The 17,978-nt window shown below is 35.8% G+C and overlaps 1 protein-coding gene across 1 annotated transcript; it reads right to left on the bottom strand.

Moving 5' to 3' along the window:
• Nucleotides 1–1,357: 1,357 nt before the first annotated feature.
• LOC120780101 (cyclin-dependent kinase inhibitor 1B) lies at nt 1,358–10,908 on the bottom strand. The gene is made up of 3 exons (XM_040112384.1): nt 9,520–10,908; nt 8,366–8,784; nt 1,358–3,068 (listed from the first exon to the last, which is right to left on the bottom strand). The coding sequence occupies exons 1-3, from the start codon at nt 9,675–9,677 to the stop codon at nt 2,899–2,901; spliced, it is 747 nt and encodes a 248-aa protein (XP_039968318.1). The 5' UTR covers nt 9,678–10,908; the 3' UTR covers nt 1,358–2,898.
• Nucleotides 10,909–17,978: the final 7,070 nt, after the last annotated feature.

The following is a 17,978-nucleotide window of genomic DNA, read 5'->3' as shown; positions in this document are numbered from 1 at the left end:
CTTAGAGTATTCGACACAGTACGCAAAAGGTTAAGCAGCGGAAGACATCCATTCAGTTGGAAACACCAGATGGCGAAGGACTTGGCTACACTTGGAATCTCCAATTGGCGCCAGTCAGCGAAAAGAACGGCTGCCGCACTTTTGTAAACTAGTCTATAACCGTGTAAACGGTTTCTACGTCCATAAAGAAGAAGATTTACAAGTGGACAAATGATCATGACTCAGCTCGTACTTTTGCTCATTTCTATACATGCTTCAGCGGGTCTTCCGACGTTATTAAAAATAGAAAACAACTTTCATTTCGTTTTGTTTATTACTTTTATTTATTTGTTTTGTTTTTGTATTGGACTTTTTATTGTAATCACTGAATATTTGTATGTATGTATGTATTATATTAGATATACTTATGATACCTTACAAATACCGTTAATATAGCTAATTAGCTTTGATACAAAAATAAGAAAAGTGTGAATTGTACAATCAAGAGGTAAACGGATGACGCGAACATTGAGGTTATGCACGCGACAAACGCTCCAACTGCTTCCAGCTTTACAAATGTACCATCAAATATGTATATAGTGGTTAAAATAGCAAGCAAAATCAAGACGCCGCACCAACCAGATAGCTGTGGGGGTGTATAAAAAATACAACAGCAGCAACAATAGGTGTTCGAGCAGCGTGTGATTTTGTGAAACTTATGGCAACGCTTAGACTAAGTAATATGAAATGCTTCTTAGAAAAACATAGCAAATACCGCGCTTTGAAGTTGCAAGCGACAAGCAGCATGCACAGGCAGCAAGCATTTGTGTAAAGTTACTTCCAAGAAGAAGAGAAGAACAAGCAGTAATGCACAAGCAATTGCATTTTTAGCGTTTGAAGTGCGTTGCAAGCATAAAAGCATGTAAGCGCACTGCAGTGCACACTGGATGCCTTTGTAAGCGCACTGGGTGGGTGATTATGATGAGTTTTGATTGTGGTGAGTTTTGTTTGTAGTAAGATATGATTGTAATGCATTTTAAGTATGGTAATTTTGGACTGTAGTGAACTTCGACTATTAGGAATTTCGACTGTGGTGAGTTTTAACTGTGGTGAATTTTGACTATGAATTTTGATTGTGACAAGTTTAAGATTGCATTAATTTTGACCATAGTAACTGTGGTGAGTTTTAACTTTGGTGAATTTTGACAATAAATTTTGAATGTGACAAATTTAGAATTGGATTTATTTTGACTATAGTAACTGTGGTGAGTTTTAACTGTGGTGAATTTTGATTGTGACAAATTTAGAATTTGATTAATTTTGACCATAGTAACTGTGGTGAGTTTTAACTGTGGTGAATTTTGACAATGAATTTTGATTGTGACAAATTTAGAATTTGATTAATTTTGACTGTGGTGAGTTTTAACTGTGGTGGGTTTTAACTGTGGTGAGTTCTAAGTGTGGTCAGTTTTAATTGTTTTGTTTTGTGTGAATTTTATCCGTAGTGAGTTCAAAGTGTGTTGAATTTTAACTGTGTTAATTTTTTATTAATAATTAAACTAAATATTTTTTTGCACTTTTTTGCAAACAACTCGAATTGTACAATACCCAAAAGTTGTGCGTTTTTTCGAACGAAAATGAATTTGTACTCAAGAAAGTTAATAATTTTTACAATTTGTACTTCGTTTAAGGCGTATAGTTAAGTTAGATGACTTTGGAAAAGTAAGTTAACAAGTTTTTAAAAATCACGTTTCAGGCAATGTTTGAAAAATTTGCGTTTTTGAAATTTGGTGACAATTTGTAAACGCTTTTGAAAATATTTTGGCGACTTTTCAACTCTTTACAGCTGCCGAGGCACAGTTTAGGCGCAAAAGTTAGCGCTTTTTCATTTACAGTAAAAACGGTACAAAAAACGGTAAATTTTGCGTTGAACCTGTGCACGAACGGCCAAACAATGCCGAGCGTGATTTTTAACAGTTAAATGAAATTTTGCTGCTTGCATTACAGTTTTTAAAATGTCAAATCTTGCTTTGCTGCTAAAATTTGACATTTTCGAAAGTGTAATGCAATATTTTGAAACTTAAATTATTTACAATTCATATTCATGATCATGTGTGCTTATAGGATTTAGCTTATTAGTTAAGTTTTCAATTTTGGCATAAAGTTATATATGTATAGGTGTGTATATGTGCGATTTGTTCAATTTTTTTGTTTGTTTTAAATTTTGTTGTAAATTTATAAATGTTATTGCCACTTTCGTACAACTTACAGTATAAATTTTCGTTTTCAAATTTAGCTTAGTTGTTAGTTATTGATTTTTTGTTCGTCTTACAAAACTTATTAGTCTATATGTGCATATATAAACAGTTATTTCAAAGAAATTTGCGTTTCTCTGCTTAAGTATAAGGAAAATTTTCGAATCTTTTAAATTTTAAACCTTTTTGCTAGAAAAAATAGCACAGTTAACTTGAAGCGCTAGTTTTTGCCAAAACCGATCAAAAAACCGTTTTGTAACCGTTTAGCTTCAAATATAACCGTACATTTTGACATTTGGCATCTTACGTGCGCTGACTTAACAATTAATCTACAATTTGTATGGCTTGATTTTGAAATGTTACAACAATAATTAAATTTAAAGAAATTAAAACAAAAAGTTTTAATAGAAAAAATTAAAATTAAAAAAAAATTACTTACACAACTAATGGGTGAAACTAGTTTACAAATGTACGCAATTCAATATACACTATGAAATATATGTATATATATATTTACGCATTTATGTGTAATTAATAGCTATTTATATATAGTTAGCTACACTAATTATTTATATATATGTATGTATAAGCTGGTATATAGTTAATTATATACTAATTATATTAGATTTAAGGTTGGAAAATTTGCAAGTCGCCGTTTGCGGCATTAATTATTGCGTTGCAAACTTCGCTGCAGTGAGAAATGCGCGCTAATGCTGTACGCATGCGTACTGTGGCTGGGTCCTGAGCTGCTGCTGCCCGAGCTGGTGCGCGCACGCTTGGCGGGTGAGACCTTTTTCGGCGTTTGGGCGAGGCGTTTGCGCTCCTTCATGTACTCTGGAAGAAGAAAATAAGAAAAAAATATTTTAGTAGAGCCAAAATGTGGAATTTTAAGCAAAAAAATACAATAATAAAAAGAAAAAAATAATATTTAATTAAAAATAATAATATTAATAAAATAAACCATAATGCCCACAAGCGTATCAGAAAAGTAAATAGAAACCAAAATTTAGCGAGAAGAAAAGCAGAAGGCTGCAGGGACGCAAATATGCATTGCGCGGACTTGCCAGCACATCCCCTTAAAGAGCATATACATAACATACAAAAACCTAAATTCTTTTTGCGAGAATTTGACGGGGAAAACACGCAGTGTGTGTGTGCCCGGGATCAACGAAAGGCAAGCAAAAGTCAGGTCGGGGTAATGCACTGCATAGATATATGTATGTATGTGTACATATAAACAAAGTTAGGTAGCTATGTATACACAAACATACATATATGTAGGTAAAGTATAAACACAGCGAGCGCGTGTTGGCACGTGACTGACTGACGGCCTGGCTAGGCATTGTACGACTGGCAATCAGTGCCTGCGCGCAGCCAAAGGCACAGCGCTTCTATTTACCTTTCTTTGCGTTGCGCACAATTAATATGTTGTGTGAAAGTTGCACATGCGGCACGTAAAGGACGATGGAAAGGATGAAAAATGGCGACTTGCTGCAAATAGATCACGGCGCTACCTGCATAAAGTCTGTAAGGCAAATTTGGCAGCTGACAATTGCAGCATAATCCGTGATCAATAGCAGTTTTGCTTTGATGCGCGTCAAATAGCTCGCGTCTACCGGCATAATTAGAGTGTGAATCACTTTTGCATGCATATATTTTCAAATATTTTAGATATAAAGCAGCACTAGTACAAGGATTTATGGACCGTGCACAAAGTAGTCAAGTCTATATAACCAAAACGCCAGATTTATAGACAGCCAAGTACAATGTGCTAAGCAGTATATCTTATGCTACTATGCGTTTTAAGCTACTAAAACAACAACGACAACAATTCAAATATATTTCGTTTTAACTGTTTAAAAAACTTAAATTTGAAACTGTCATTGGAAATAAATATTTTATTTACGGCACTTACACTTTTATTTTAATAACAGGGTGCAGAATATGTGTTAAAATTTAATCAATTATAAAAATTAAAAAAAGGAAAATATATTAAAAATTTAAATTAAATAAAAATTAAAATAAATTAATTAAATGATAATTATCAAAAAAAAAAAAAAAATAAAAAATTAAATAAAAAAATTAAAAAAAAATTAATTTAAACAATAAAAAATGTTTTCTTTTTTATTTAAAACTGAGTTAAAAAAATTTTTAGACAAAAACATTAAAATTGCATTAAAAAATTAAAATTAAAGCAACAAGTGAACTTAAAATAAAAAATAAATTAATTAAATTCAAAATATTGAATAAAAAAATATAAAAAAAAATTTATATACAAATAGAATTTAAAATTAAAAACAATAAAATAAATAATTTACAAAAGAACAAATTATAAAAATTAATTTAAACAAGAAATAAAAAGAAAAAAAGTTAAAAAAAATAACAAATAAATAAAGACAATTGTTCAAAAAACAAGTGTAAAAATTTATAATTTTAAGATTTTACGATGCTTTACGACAGATTGTGAATTGCTCAAATTAAAAACAAAATATTAAAAAATGAAGAAATATAAAAAAAACTTAATAAAAAATAGAATAAAAACTTAAATTAGACTTAAAATAATAACTAATATAATACATAATATAAAAAATAAAAACAATTTATAAACATTAATAAAAAAAAGCAACAAAATTAAAAAAAACACTATTAAACAAGTTTTAAAAAATATAAAATTAGAATATTAATAATATATATGTATAATATTGCCTGCCGTTAGAATAACAAAAAAAATTCTAAAAGATTACAGCTTTGTAAGCGGTTTTAAGCGCAGCAACATAAATGTCACTCAAGTGTCTGCTTGAGCACCAAAATACATACATACATATGTACATACATATGTACATACATATGTACATACATATGTACATATGTACAAATATATATTATTCATAAAAAAATTAATAAAGCCCTGCTGTCTGTTAAAAAAAAAATCTGTGTTCATTCAAGTGCAACAACTTCAAGTGTCCAACAAAGAAAAAAACACTCGAATCTCGAACGCAGCGTATTGGAAACGGAAGAAAATCAAAGATTGCTACATTTACATGCGGCTGACTGCTTTAATTGGCTTAACAAGCGCGGTTTTGAAACATTTATGCTGGTCGCACAGCAAACAAATAGCGTTTTGAATAATTGAGAACTTATATGTAACAACAAATTGTCGAAAAACAAATTAAAATTATGCGTAGATGAAAATTTCCAGATGAAATGCATGTACAAAAGCAGCTACAAGCTGAAATTGAAGGCGAGTGTTCTTAATTTTTACAAATAACCAGAAGAATTATCATAAAAATCAACAATCGAAGAAGTAGCGAACGCAAATGCACAATATAAACAACTCGCATGCGACAGAGAGACACACAATCCTCAAAATTACAGACTTTGTAGACGTCAATTATAGCAAGCAAAAAAAAAACAAAAAATGCTAAAATATTGACGCCGCGTGCAAATGCAAAGTGACATTAATTAATCCATGCATTTAAGCAGTGCCTGCTGGAACATTGCAAAGTGTGTGCGCAGGCGCACAATAAAAGTGATTTTCACTACCAAAGGGCAGCAAATGCACACGCTTGATGTAAAAGGTGCAGCAATAATTTACAGCCGTTTGCAAACGAAATGTGCACAGCTGTTTATATTTTCAACGAATTTCCCCCCGATCAGCAAATGTACCAAAGCGCACAGGGTAAGGTAGAGGCGGCAATACCATATGTAATGTATGTTGATGATGTGTCGGAGGTTAGCGGATGGGCTGGTTTTTCCAAAGCACACACATGTAAAACAAGAAGAATTTTCGGAATGCAGGAAAATGTTGCAACACATGTGCATTTCTATATGAAAACGTTGTAAAAATACATACAATATGTGACAACATTGAGCATCGCTTGTAAGCATAATATCGTGGCCTACGTTTAAACTTGCTGGTGGTGGCAGCATCGCATGTAAACATCACCCTCATCAGCAGGCAGCGCTTACAATGTAGGGTGGGTTTTCATGCTTTGGAAAACTGCGATTGCACACGTTCATATGTAAGCTTGTGTGTATGTCTGACTGTTGTAAAAACTATATTACAATAGTCGCTTGATCACTGCTTATAAAAGCGTACAGCTTTGTGCTGTCTGCACAGCTGCGTCCCGCTGGACTCACCACCAAGCCCATTCTTATCTGCGCGGTGGTGTGTAATACGTGAATCACTTGTGCAGTGAAAAAAATATGTGTGCTTGTAACAGCAGTAATATGACGATCGATACGAACCCTTTAGTGTAGTTGATGATATTCGAGGTTAGGGCACAGTGTGTTGCAAAAAGGTAAATTTGAATAGAATATTTTTGATTACAGTTGGCAGAAACGGGTTTCATTACAAAAAAATTTAATTTATACTAAATTTTTAATGCAATTTAATACAAAAAAATTTGATTTTGACGGGCATTTTGTATGACAGCTATACGTTATAGTGGTCCGATTTGAATCATTTGTTGGGAGATTGTACCATTGTTAAGGATAATGATCCACACATAATTTAGTGAAGATATCTTATCAAATAAAAAAGTGTTCCATACAAGAACTTAATTTGATCGTTCAGTTTGTAGGGCAGCTAAATGTTATTGTGGTCCGATATCGGTTTCAACACATGAGCAGCTTTTTAAGGGCAAAACTACGCGTGCAAAATTGCAGAAGGATATCTCAAAAACTGAGTGACTAGTTCGCGCATATACGGAAAAACAGAGGGGCACGACTAAATCGAAACGGGTCGGGTCGTCACACTAATATAACAAAACAACACCGCTTTCGACACACTGTGCTTTTCAGATATAGTATGACCCTTTAGTAATTATATTTTTTACTCGCTATGCATTTCAAGCGCACTAGCCTTTACCGGCTAACAATAATGGAACAAAGTGCAGCAACACTATAATTATCTGATTGTTCCAGCGACTACTTTCAGTTGATACCAGTTCGATGGCACGTCAGATTTTTTTTACAAACTGTTAAAAACACTTTCTGTATATTTTTTAGCTATAAGCTCTTTGCTTTGATGGACAATATTTTTCCATTTTTTTTTTTGTTGGTTTACTGATTTCGCTTTACTTTCAACCGGAAATGATTTGAAATCGTCGAAATTACATATCCTGCCAACATTGATGACTGTGATACGCCAACACAACCGCTTTGCAGCTGATACAAAAGGCACAACGCAATGTATGTCAATTGCGTAGCCTTCCCACCGGAAGTCTGTCGATCGATATACCGTTTAGGAAATCACAAAAAAATAGAAACCACAAAGGCTAAATAAAAACGTGAGCAGTGCTGCAATCGGACTTTAATTAGTATTTTAAGGTTAGGTTTATCGTTTCAGCTTGCTAATGTAGGAAGAATATGCTTTGTAGGAAGAAATATAAAACAAATCATGCTAGGGTAGTTTGTAGAAAATGCATTTCGAACGCCTACAAGCAAATTCGTATAAAAAGCTGACAGCACAAATGACTGAAAGACCGTTAAAAGCCATAAAACCATAACGAAACTCACATAATCAAGGTCTGCTGCACACAGCCGTACATAGTACATACATACGTGCATGTCAATATGTAAATTCGATTTCGTGAATAATTATTGCGTGAAATATTGGTTTCCTGTATTTATAACGAACATTTTGGATAATATGCACACACATACATGACACTGCTGATACAAAATAAAATTAAATAAATATAATATGCATTTATACTACAGAAAACTATGGTCAATCAAGCGCTACAAGGTAGGGTCGTAAAAAAGAAATTCTCACGCCAACAAAATAAATTTGCGGCCGGTGGTGAAATTCAGCAATTTTTGTGTTATATCGAGCAACTCAATATTAATATAACAGTTTATGTCAAGCAACTAGTGCTTTACTTGATATTATCAAAAGCAAGTTCGAACATTTTCCCACGCAACAAACGCTAGTAAAGGAAGTGGAACACAATTACACGCCTGAATGAGCAGCGCAAAGGAAACACAAGCGTGTACGTATTGCATAAAGTCCACGAAAGAAATTGCTGCAACTTGTTAATAACTACTTTTTTACAAAAAAAAAAATATTACTTTACTGATTAGCGAGTTTCTATAGCAAGTAAATAGTTGAAAGTGATTATGCTTACCTGTAATTTTCGGTTGACGCTTGCGCAGTGGCGATCTGCCAGCAGCATTGCCATCATGCGGACGCTTATTGCTGCCGCAATTTTCGGTGCCGGGTACTTTGAACACCAACGACTCATCCTGTGAGTCATAATCGCCGCAGGAATCTGTGTCGGTCGATGTTGATGTGTTCATCATGTAATTTTCACGTTCGGCCCGTTCGTCCATTAGTAGATCGGCATTTGACGGCACAACCGGTGCGGGACGTACATGTGCAGCACGCGTCAGCGTGTAGACTTCGGGTGCGCGATTGGATTCCTGATAGGAAATACGCTCCCAAACGAATTGTGTATTTGTGGTGAGTGGCGAGCCGTTGCGGAAGTCAAAACCCCATTTTTTTATAGCACGATCTTGTTGTTTGTCCAATTCCTCGGCGAAGGTTCTGTGGAGAAGGAGAAATTTTTGTTTTATAAATGTTAATCATAATTTTTATACTTTTAAATTATTTTTCTAATAATTGTTTTTTATAACTTTTCTTATTTTTGATAATAAATTTTTTTTTATGATTTTTTTCTAATTTTTGATAATTATTAATATTTTTTTATAATTTTTTTTTATTTAAGAAAATACAGAATTTCAGAAAAAGGAAATATTAAAATAAATGTGTAAAAATTAATGATTTTTAAGCTATTGGACCTTATTGACAAATATTGTTTAAGGATTTTACTATAAAAAAGGTTATGAGATTTTTATACAAAATTATTAACCCTTTTATTATTATAAATTTGCATATATGTACATATGTATATTAACAAATGATGTATGTTTTAGTTTCTAATCTAAGTATATTATAGATCATAAATATATATATTTTCATATGTACCCTGAATCGATCAAAATCAATATAAAAATCTTTGTACACCCTATATACTATAAGAAATGCAACTGTGAAGGATATTGAAGCTTTAGTTAAGGTTTTTCTTTTTTATAAAATTTATTTACATCAATCTTTCAGCATAAAAATATTAATTATTTCACACGCATTTTCTGCTACCTATTAAAACCACAGCATGCACCTACTACTGGACGTTGGAAACTACTATTTTAAACGTTTCTAATAATTTAATAACTAAAATACCATTAACGTACATAATATTTATACTTAGTAGACACTTACTTTTGTGTTTCCACCGGGTTGGCTGGTCCAAAGAGATCACGCTTAATGCGGTTCAACTGGCGATTACAGGTCATATTACGTCCCATGGCACTCGGGCTAGCGCGCAGCTTACAGAATTCGGTTAAAATCACTGGATTTATTACACGTGCAGCAGTCATCACTTATAATACTTGTTGAAATATTGCTTAACAAACAATAAATGTCACAGAAATATAATTATTAGCGCTGCCGATTGTCTTTCGCAAACACTTCCTTTGATTATTGCTTCGCAATTGCTTTATTGTTATGTTTTTTCGCAACAAAATGCATGCAACAACACTTAACCTTGAAATCAGCGTTTATTTTTTGTGAATTTTTTGTATTCTTTATTTTGCTTAATTATGCAAAGCAATACAAAGTAAAATTCAATAATTCCTACAAATTGCCAATGACGTTGTTTTATTCAACTGAGTGTTTTTCAGCAATTCCCTCAACCACGTTGTGTTGTTGCTGCAAGTTTTCAGTCTCCAATGCCAAAATACTTGCTACTTGTCAAAAGTTTTCGCGCCAAAACTTGTTGATTTCCCCACTTCTGTTTTTTATACGATGATTCTTCCACACTATTACACTGCCCAATCGGTGCGAATCACTTTGGGGTACAGTTTCGTTGATCAACCAGCTCCACCTAACCTGCACCCACTGCTATGCACTGTAGACACTAGCGTTTGTAGCAAGTTATTAATAGTTTATATTGATTTTTAACAATTTATTGTCACTTCATAAAGTTTTTCAGAAAATATTACTTTAAAATATTTTCCCAAGAAATCGCCCCCACTTGCAGGTCGCCCACAGTAAGCACAGTATATCTGTAGCTCCACTACACTACGTCTCTTTGTTTGCTCTTATGTGCTTGCGCTGCTCTCACTAAGCAACAACACGAAATGTCAAAAGTTTACTCGTTGCTTTTGTGCTTTTTATGCCACTATGGTTACAAGTTTTTCCAAGCACTTTAAACACAATTTGCTCACAAGTATTTTTCCATATAATATTGAAAACCACTAATTTATATATTCATTTGTATATTTTTATAGTACTTCGAATATTTTCAATACGAGTACGTGCGTAATTTAATACAAAACTCAATGCACGAATGCTATATGTTTTCACACTAGATTATTTGTAAACGAATGACTTGTACTCGCTGAACGCTCTCGAGGTACTGACGTTTGCTTTCAACTTCGAATTTTTATTTTGCCATCGCTCGACGTAAAATTATTTGTACAATTGCCAGCAAGAAGAGACAACCCAAAATTATAAATACAAAAACTCCACGCAATAGGTACATCGGTATACACGATGGTGGTAGTTTTCTCTGCATACGGCCGTTTACACTTTGCTTCGTTGCCAGCAAACAAAAGCAAATACACACACGAACTAATGTAAACAAATAGCAATGTTACAGAGTGCTGCGAACGGTTGGCAGCGAACGATTTGAAAATTCGAAATGTTATGCGATAACAGCAACATTCACAATGGTGGCTTGACTGTTGGCCGAGGCAGAGAATGTAAAAATGTTTAATGTTCTCTGGCCGAGGCTGCCTGTAACACAGGGTGTGTTATGTTATGAAAAAATGTGTATTGCTTGCACGAGTTCCTGTGGCTTAAAGCCGCAAGTGCAACAGTGATACACTGCTTAACAGTAGTTGCTCCTTTTTTACTAGCCTCACACACACATGCGCACACACGTAATCGCGTTTACTTTCAATTGGAACTTTATTGTTTACTGCTTATCGTCCTGCTGCATGCATATGCGTATTTGCTTTGCGCTCGTACGTAAATACACACACACACAGGCGTTCGGTGCGTGTTTTCGTCTTTGCCCTCTCAGCGCGATCAGCGTAGATTTTGATTTCTTTCGCTCCTCGTAAGTGCATTGGCTGCAGTTTTATTAACTAGTGTACGTTTGTATATCTCCTTATACAATTGTATGCATATATGTACATACATACATATGTATACTGTATATAAGCTACTTTGTTGTTATTTTCTTAAAGTCATTTGGTTTTGTCGTATTTAATTTATAGTTTAGTCTCGTAGGTTTTTATTTGTTGTACTTACATTTTTGTTTTACTCGTTTCTTTCGTCTTGATTTTTGTTTTGTCCATGCTGTACCCAACTGCATATTCACCGACTTTTTTCTTGACTTTTGTACTGGTTTTATCTCTTTTTTTATTATGTTTGCCTTTTGGTTTCTTATTTTGAGTTCTATTCTTCTTTGAACAGCACTTTGTATGGCGTATTCGTATTGGATTTTGCTCTCTCGTTCCTTTATTTATTTTTTGAAGATTTCACTTTTTTTATTACACTCTAGCACTTGAATTGTGTTGGTGTACCAAATGCAGTATAAGTATATTTTTAGAAGTTTGAATAAAAAGTAATTGGAAAACATTTGTGGGGTCATATAGCCGATTGTCAGGTCGTTAGGTGAGTAGATAAGGCCTAAGTGGTGTTAAAAATATGACTTCGTAAATATTCTAATGCAGTTTTTTGTTTCTAAAGATATTTATAAATTTTCTTGTATGAATTTTTGAAGAATATTCTCAAATATATTGACACTCGATATAAATAGATTTTTTTTGTAATTCTCAAGAGTATTTAACACCTTAAACTCTCCTCAAAAGTTTTCTAAAATATTAGAAGTGTTACTAGTCTCAATATGTGATCAAAAATCACAATACGCCCTTACTATAAGTTTTCTACAAGGTTAGGATCTGATAAGTTTGCTGATAACTTGGTTTACCTGAAAATCCACGATTTTTCAACGCCAGCTGACCAATATCGCTTAAGTTGAAGCATTGGGAGCCCTGGAATCCGTTGTGTCTTATCCGGCTGAAGGCATTCTAATAGATAATGTTCCAGCGTCTCATTATCCTCCGCGCATATTCTGAATTCTGCTTGTGTTCCAAGACCTGAGGTGTGCCTCAAACTATTACTTCAAATAACTATTGATGGCTTAAAAGAATTGTGACTCCACCTCTCCCCGAGCGAGCCAGCTTTGATAACCCAACAATATTATTAAGTTCAACACTACCCCAAAACAATTTTGTCGTATGCCTCGTATTGCTTGTCTACCAAAACCTAAGGTGTTCCTCTAGAGTCCATTGCTGCAAACAACCTTTGAAGCAAATGATTAACCTGGACAGGTTAATAGGGATTTATGTTCCCTCTGCGAATGGCCGGCACCTTGACGCGGTCCAGGGGCTTAAGCTGCAAGGCATTCACGGCATCTCCCAACCTGCTTGAGCGATTCTGCATGTCACCACTCCTGCGGGTTGTTAGAAGCTGCATGCATGCGGCAAGCAAAAGTTGGCACCTTCTAATCCAGGGTGTGCGACTTCTATACCCATTGGATGATTTGCAGCCAAGAGGTTAGTTCGACTGTATTCGACTGGGCTGAATTGGGAAGTAGCGGTGACCTTACCACGTTTTGGGGCTCTGGCCCGGTGGACCATTTCATTCCCCTACACCAACGTAGACCCGACAGCTCAGCACATTGAGCCAAGCGTTGTAAGAAAAGGATGAAAGAAGCCAAAACAATAACTAACCAAAAAAGTAAACCTAGCAAGGGACACAAGGAACGACTAAGGACGACGACATGAACAACAAATTTAGTTTTTTGGATGCACTTTCGCCAGAGGAGGAGCTCCGGCTGCTGCGAAAGTAGCGAGTACCACCAAGGCACCCCTCATGGGCCATGTAGCATGCCTCCTCTGAAGTAGATCCCATGGAAGGACGCTGCGCACCCAGATGCACTGTACACCTTTTCCATGAGGAGATCCTGGAGCAGGGTAAGCTCCTCTGGCTCCAACATCTACGCCGGGTAGTTAAGAGGCAGCACAGCCATTTAGATGCCTTTGAGAGCATCCGCCTATCTGCACCGTCCCTCCCCCACCCGGGGGGGATTTGGTGCGTTGACCTCCAGCTACCTGTGCGTTGCTGCACCTCAGCCGTTTAGAGCTAACGTAATTTTCCCGCTTTTCAGTTTTGCGATTTGTGTTTGGGTAGCCGAAGACGCTGCATTTTCGCTACCTCTCGTGGCGGTCGGGGTTGCGTTAACCGGGCATCAGTTCCGAGCCCTTCTGGCTCCCATTGGGATGGACGCGGATTTGCGACGTTTACGGTCCTTCGCTGCTGGGAAGGCACTACTTCCCCTGACCGTGTTCGGCGCTAGTACCTCCACCACCTCAGGAGTCTTCCTCTGCCGGAGTTGCTCCAAGCTAATAGACTGGGAAGGCCCGGTCCTCTGCGCAACAAGGGGAAACAATATTCCGGTCATGCATAGCGTGACAGTGTAGCTCCTTAGGTGCGCAGTGTGTATGGCTTACACTTTCAAATGACTTTTAATTTTTTTTAGCAACTGTAATTCTACCACAAATATTCGCGACTGAAAAGGTTATTTATCGTTAATTGCCAAAAAATTAAGTGTTCCATTGTTGCAGAGAGCAATTTTGCAGCTAATCAACACTGATGATCAGCAATATCATAGTCAAGATCACCTAGACAGCGCTAATCCGTTAAATTTTGTGTCTAAATTAGCAACGGAATCCCTCTAAAGCCAATCGAAACCCTTTTCCATGTCTTATTACCTCTTTCTTGCTCATATTTTTACTAATTAAAAGCAATTTCACAAAATATTTGTGCAAGGCTTGTGAGCAAACAAACAAAAATCATTAATATCGAGGCATAAATATACAAAAAAAAAATAAAAAAAAATAAAAAAAATGAAATGGCGGGGTTGCCCCTTCGAGGGCTTGCTGCACAGAGCGCTTCCTAATTGCGCTGACACTTCAGCGATCGGAAAAAAATGCTACAAAATAGCAGGAAGAAGAAAGGAGAAGACTTCCAGACACTTGAAGTCGCATCCGCTGCTTATGATTTTTTCACTTTTTTTTTTTAATTTTCGTCCGCGCAGCAGCCTCAAAGAGACGCTCAAGTGCCGCAACCCCTTCGCGCTGCAAAAAGCGATACATTTTTTCTTTGAAAAAAAAGCGAAAACAAATTAAATTACACAAAGCAGTGTTTTCTTCATTAAGTAAAAGGATCAAGCGTGTTTGCTGCTTACTTTTTGTTAGCGCTCAAGCGGTACTTTTCAGGGTTGCTTTGCCCACTTAAGTCACGCAGGATAAGCTAACCAGGATATGTGGCGAATGCAGTGGCAAAACAGCAAGCACAACAATGCGTTGACAATGACTGTGCTAATAAATAAAAAACAACAACAACAAATGCACAAAATGTGTGTCTAAAAGTACGTAAAATTTACGCAAAAGAAAAATATAAATAAAGTAAAAAAGGTAAAAAAAATAATAAGAAAAAATGGTAAAAAAAAATCATAAAAAAGTAAGGAAGCGGGGAAGTGTGTATGAAAGTACTTAGGGCCTGGCCGAGGGTGTGTCTCATTGCGCAAATTATGTGGCATGTCCTTTGCGTGGTGTTCGGCTTTTGTGCGATCACGTGTGCTGCTTACCGTATTGATCGTGCGTTCGCTAATCGCCTACGGTTGGGTTTCAGCACAGCCTGGCGTTTTGATTGCTGCGCTGGGTTGGCTGCAGCGCTGTACTTCTCACACATATCATAAAGCAAAAATCCGTCGCGTTTTTTTGGTCCACCAATTTTTTTCTGTATTTTTGATATATTTTTTATTCATTTATTTTTTCCTTCCATCCATGCATTTTCGCCACCTTTAATTGCATTTAGGCTTTTGTAAGGCCACTTGATTGCTTTTGTTTGCCTTTTGTCCTCGCCATGTTAAATGGTGTATTTAAATGCCACCCCGTTTTCGGTCGAAATTTTCCTCGGCGTTTACTTACAATTTTCTTTTTTAGCTTTTATGGCATTTTTCTTTATTTATTTGCCGTGTTTTGTTCTTCACTGCTTTTTATTGCACTCGCTGCAGTCATTAAAATTTTTATGTTTTTGCACCATAATAAAGGTTAGTGTTTTTTTTCGAAAATTTATCAACCAAATCTTTTCTTAAATTTATTTATGTATGTTTTGGTTTTTTAAGAAATAAATTTATGCTTTTCTGCTTTTTCTTTTACTACTGTTTTGATTTACAGCCAGGATTATCATTGCTTCATGATCAATCTTCAATGATTGATGGCGTCAACTTAACCGTTAAAAGTTGTAAATCACGATTGATAAACTCCCAACAAATAAGTAAGCATAAATAACGGAAATCTACCAGAATTATAAGATTAAAGTGTAATGCGATCGTAAGGATCATCGCCATACGTTGTTGTCAACTTTTATTGGCGAATATTTTAATATATAAAGTAAGTTTTAAAGGTTTTTGAAGGCCAATATTTTTACACTGAGACTACGCTTAACCAAATCTTTTCTTAAATTTATTTATGTATGTATGTTTTGGTTTTTTAAGGAATAAATTTTTGCCTTTCAGCTTTTTCTTTTACAAATGTTTTGATTTACAGCCAGGATTATCATTGCTTCATGATCAATCTTCAATGACTGATGGCGTCAACTTAACCGTTAAAAGTTGTAAATCACGTTTGATAAACTCCCAACAAATAAGTAAGCATAAATAACGGAAATCTACCAGAATTATAAGATTAAAGTGTAATGCGATCGTAAGGATCATCGCCATACGTTGTTGTCAACTTTTATTGGCGAATATTTTAATATATAAAGTAAGTTTTAAAGGTTTTTGAAGGCCAATATTTTTACACTGAGACTAAGCTTGGGCTTATTAAGCTAGTGCCAAGTCTAAACAAGCTGAATTATGTGTTAAAAATTAAGTGTTTTCCGTAAATCTTACGAGGGAACAGTCAGAGATATCCCTGGCACTGTTGGAATATCGGAAGGATCAGTGAAAGTTATTTTGAAAGATCATTTGGACCAAAGAAACGTGAAAGCACGGTTGGTTGCAAAATCACTAAATTTTTTCGGAAAACAGCCACGCATTATGGTCTGTGAAATAATGCTTTCCGATTAACAGGATGCCATGAAATGTATTATTACCAGCTTACGATTCACAGACGATCAAATCGGCCGAATAGCGTGGCAAAGGTAAGCCGAATCCGAAAAAACCATGTCAAAACAGGTCAAAAATCAAGGTTATACGTCGGTGTGACAGTTCTTCGATTATGTAGTGCGTATTCCTCTCGACCGACCACACTATCATACGCCTGAACAACCTTAACAAACCGTTCAACTTTATTACGAAAATTCACGTTCTGTTAAGAAAGTTTTTTCGCGTGCTTCGCTCAACTTATGGTCAACATAATGGGCCTACTAAGCATACTATTCGCAACACCATCACTAAACTTGCGGCCCACCATTCATTTAATAATATTCCAGCGCGCAGTGAAGAAAATTTAGCAGACGTCCCTGAGAATGTACACGAAGACCGCGGAAAGTCGATTCGGCGCCGTTCGCAGCAACTCGAACTGACGTATGGAACGACTTGGCGCATTTTACGTCAATATCTTAAATTGAGAGTATACAATATACAGATTTGCAAGAACTGAAGCCGCTCTACCTTCCCAAGCGTTATTGCTATGCTCTATGGGCTCTTGAAAAGTTCCAAGAAGATTCGACGTTTTCAAGTAAAATTTTGTTCAGCGGTGAGGCCCATTTCTGGCTCAATGGGTATGTAAATTAAGCTTGTCTGGGTGTCTGAACGCAGTGGAATGGTTGGAAACACAAATCCCAACAAGCTGGGAACGAGCCTGTCTTCGTGTACTCGGGCGCTGGAACTTTGTGGTTCGCGCGATCTCAATAAGTGTTGCTCACCAACTAGCACTTGTGGGGTTGCGGTAGCTCAAAATGGAACATAAAAGGTTCATGGGACTACCACTTGGCCGCAATGATGGATGTCCTAACTGGACACTGTCTCATGGGCGCTCACGCGGTAAGGCTAAAGATTTTGTTGGCCACTATTTGTCAAAGTTGCAGGAAGGTAGATAAGGTAGAAATATCTAGACACTTTCCACGTCCGGGTTCAGCTGTCACCAGACTAAGATGGAAGCAACGTGGCGCTCTAGGCGCTTTCGTATGATATGTGATGGTGTCTTTGATTCGTGTTTAAGAGTTCTGAGCATCACAATGAACAAGAGCCAAGACATCAGCCTATTCTCCTAACCCAAACTAGTATTTAAGTATGTTATCAGATACGGAAAGTCTTATCAGTTCAAAGTTTTTACGTAAAACTTCAACATTCCACAAATTCACTGGAAGATTTGTATACGGCGGCAAGTGTCGAACTCTACAAGTATACAGAACTCAATACGATCGACTCTGGCGATCGTTTTGGGTTAATAAAAAGCAAGTATTTCTGCAATAAGTTTCGTAATATCATTCAAAGACCACGTTACATTATTTTCTTCGGAATAAACAATTTTTTTGTTTGTTTACTTTTGACTTCTCTTCTAAGAGCGATACTCAATCGCATTTTCAAAAAGAAA

The sequence above is a fragment of the Bactrocera tryoni genome, unplaced genomic scaffold (assembly GCF_016617805.1).
Source record: "Bactrocera tryoni isolate S06 unplaced genomic scaffold, CSIRO_BtryS06_freeze2 scaffold_152, whole genome shotgun sequence".
Lineage (NCBI taxonomy): Eukaryota > Metazoa > Arthropoda > Insecta > Diptera > Tephritidae > Bactrocera > Bactrocera tryoni.
The sequence above is the reverse complement of the archived record's forward strand: the minus strand, read 5'-3'. Positions and strand labels throughout refer to the sequence as shown.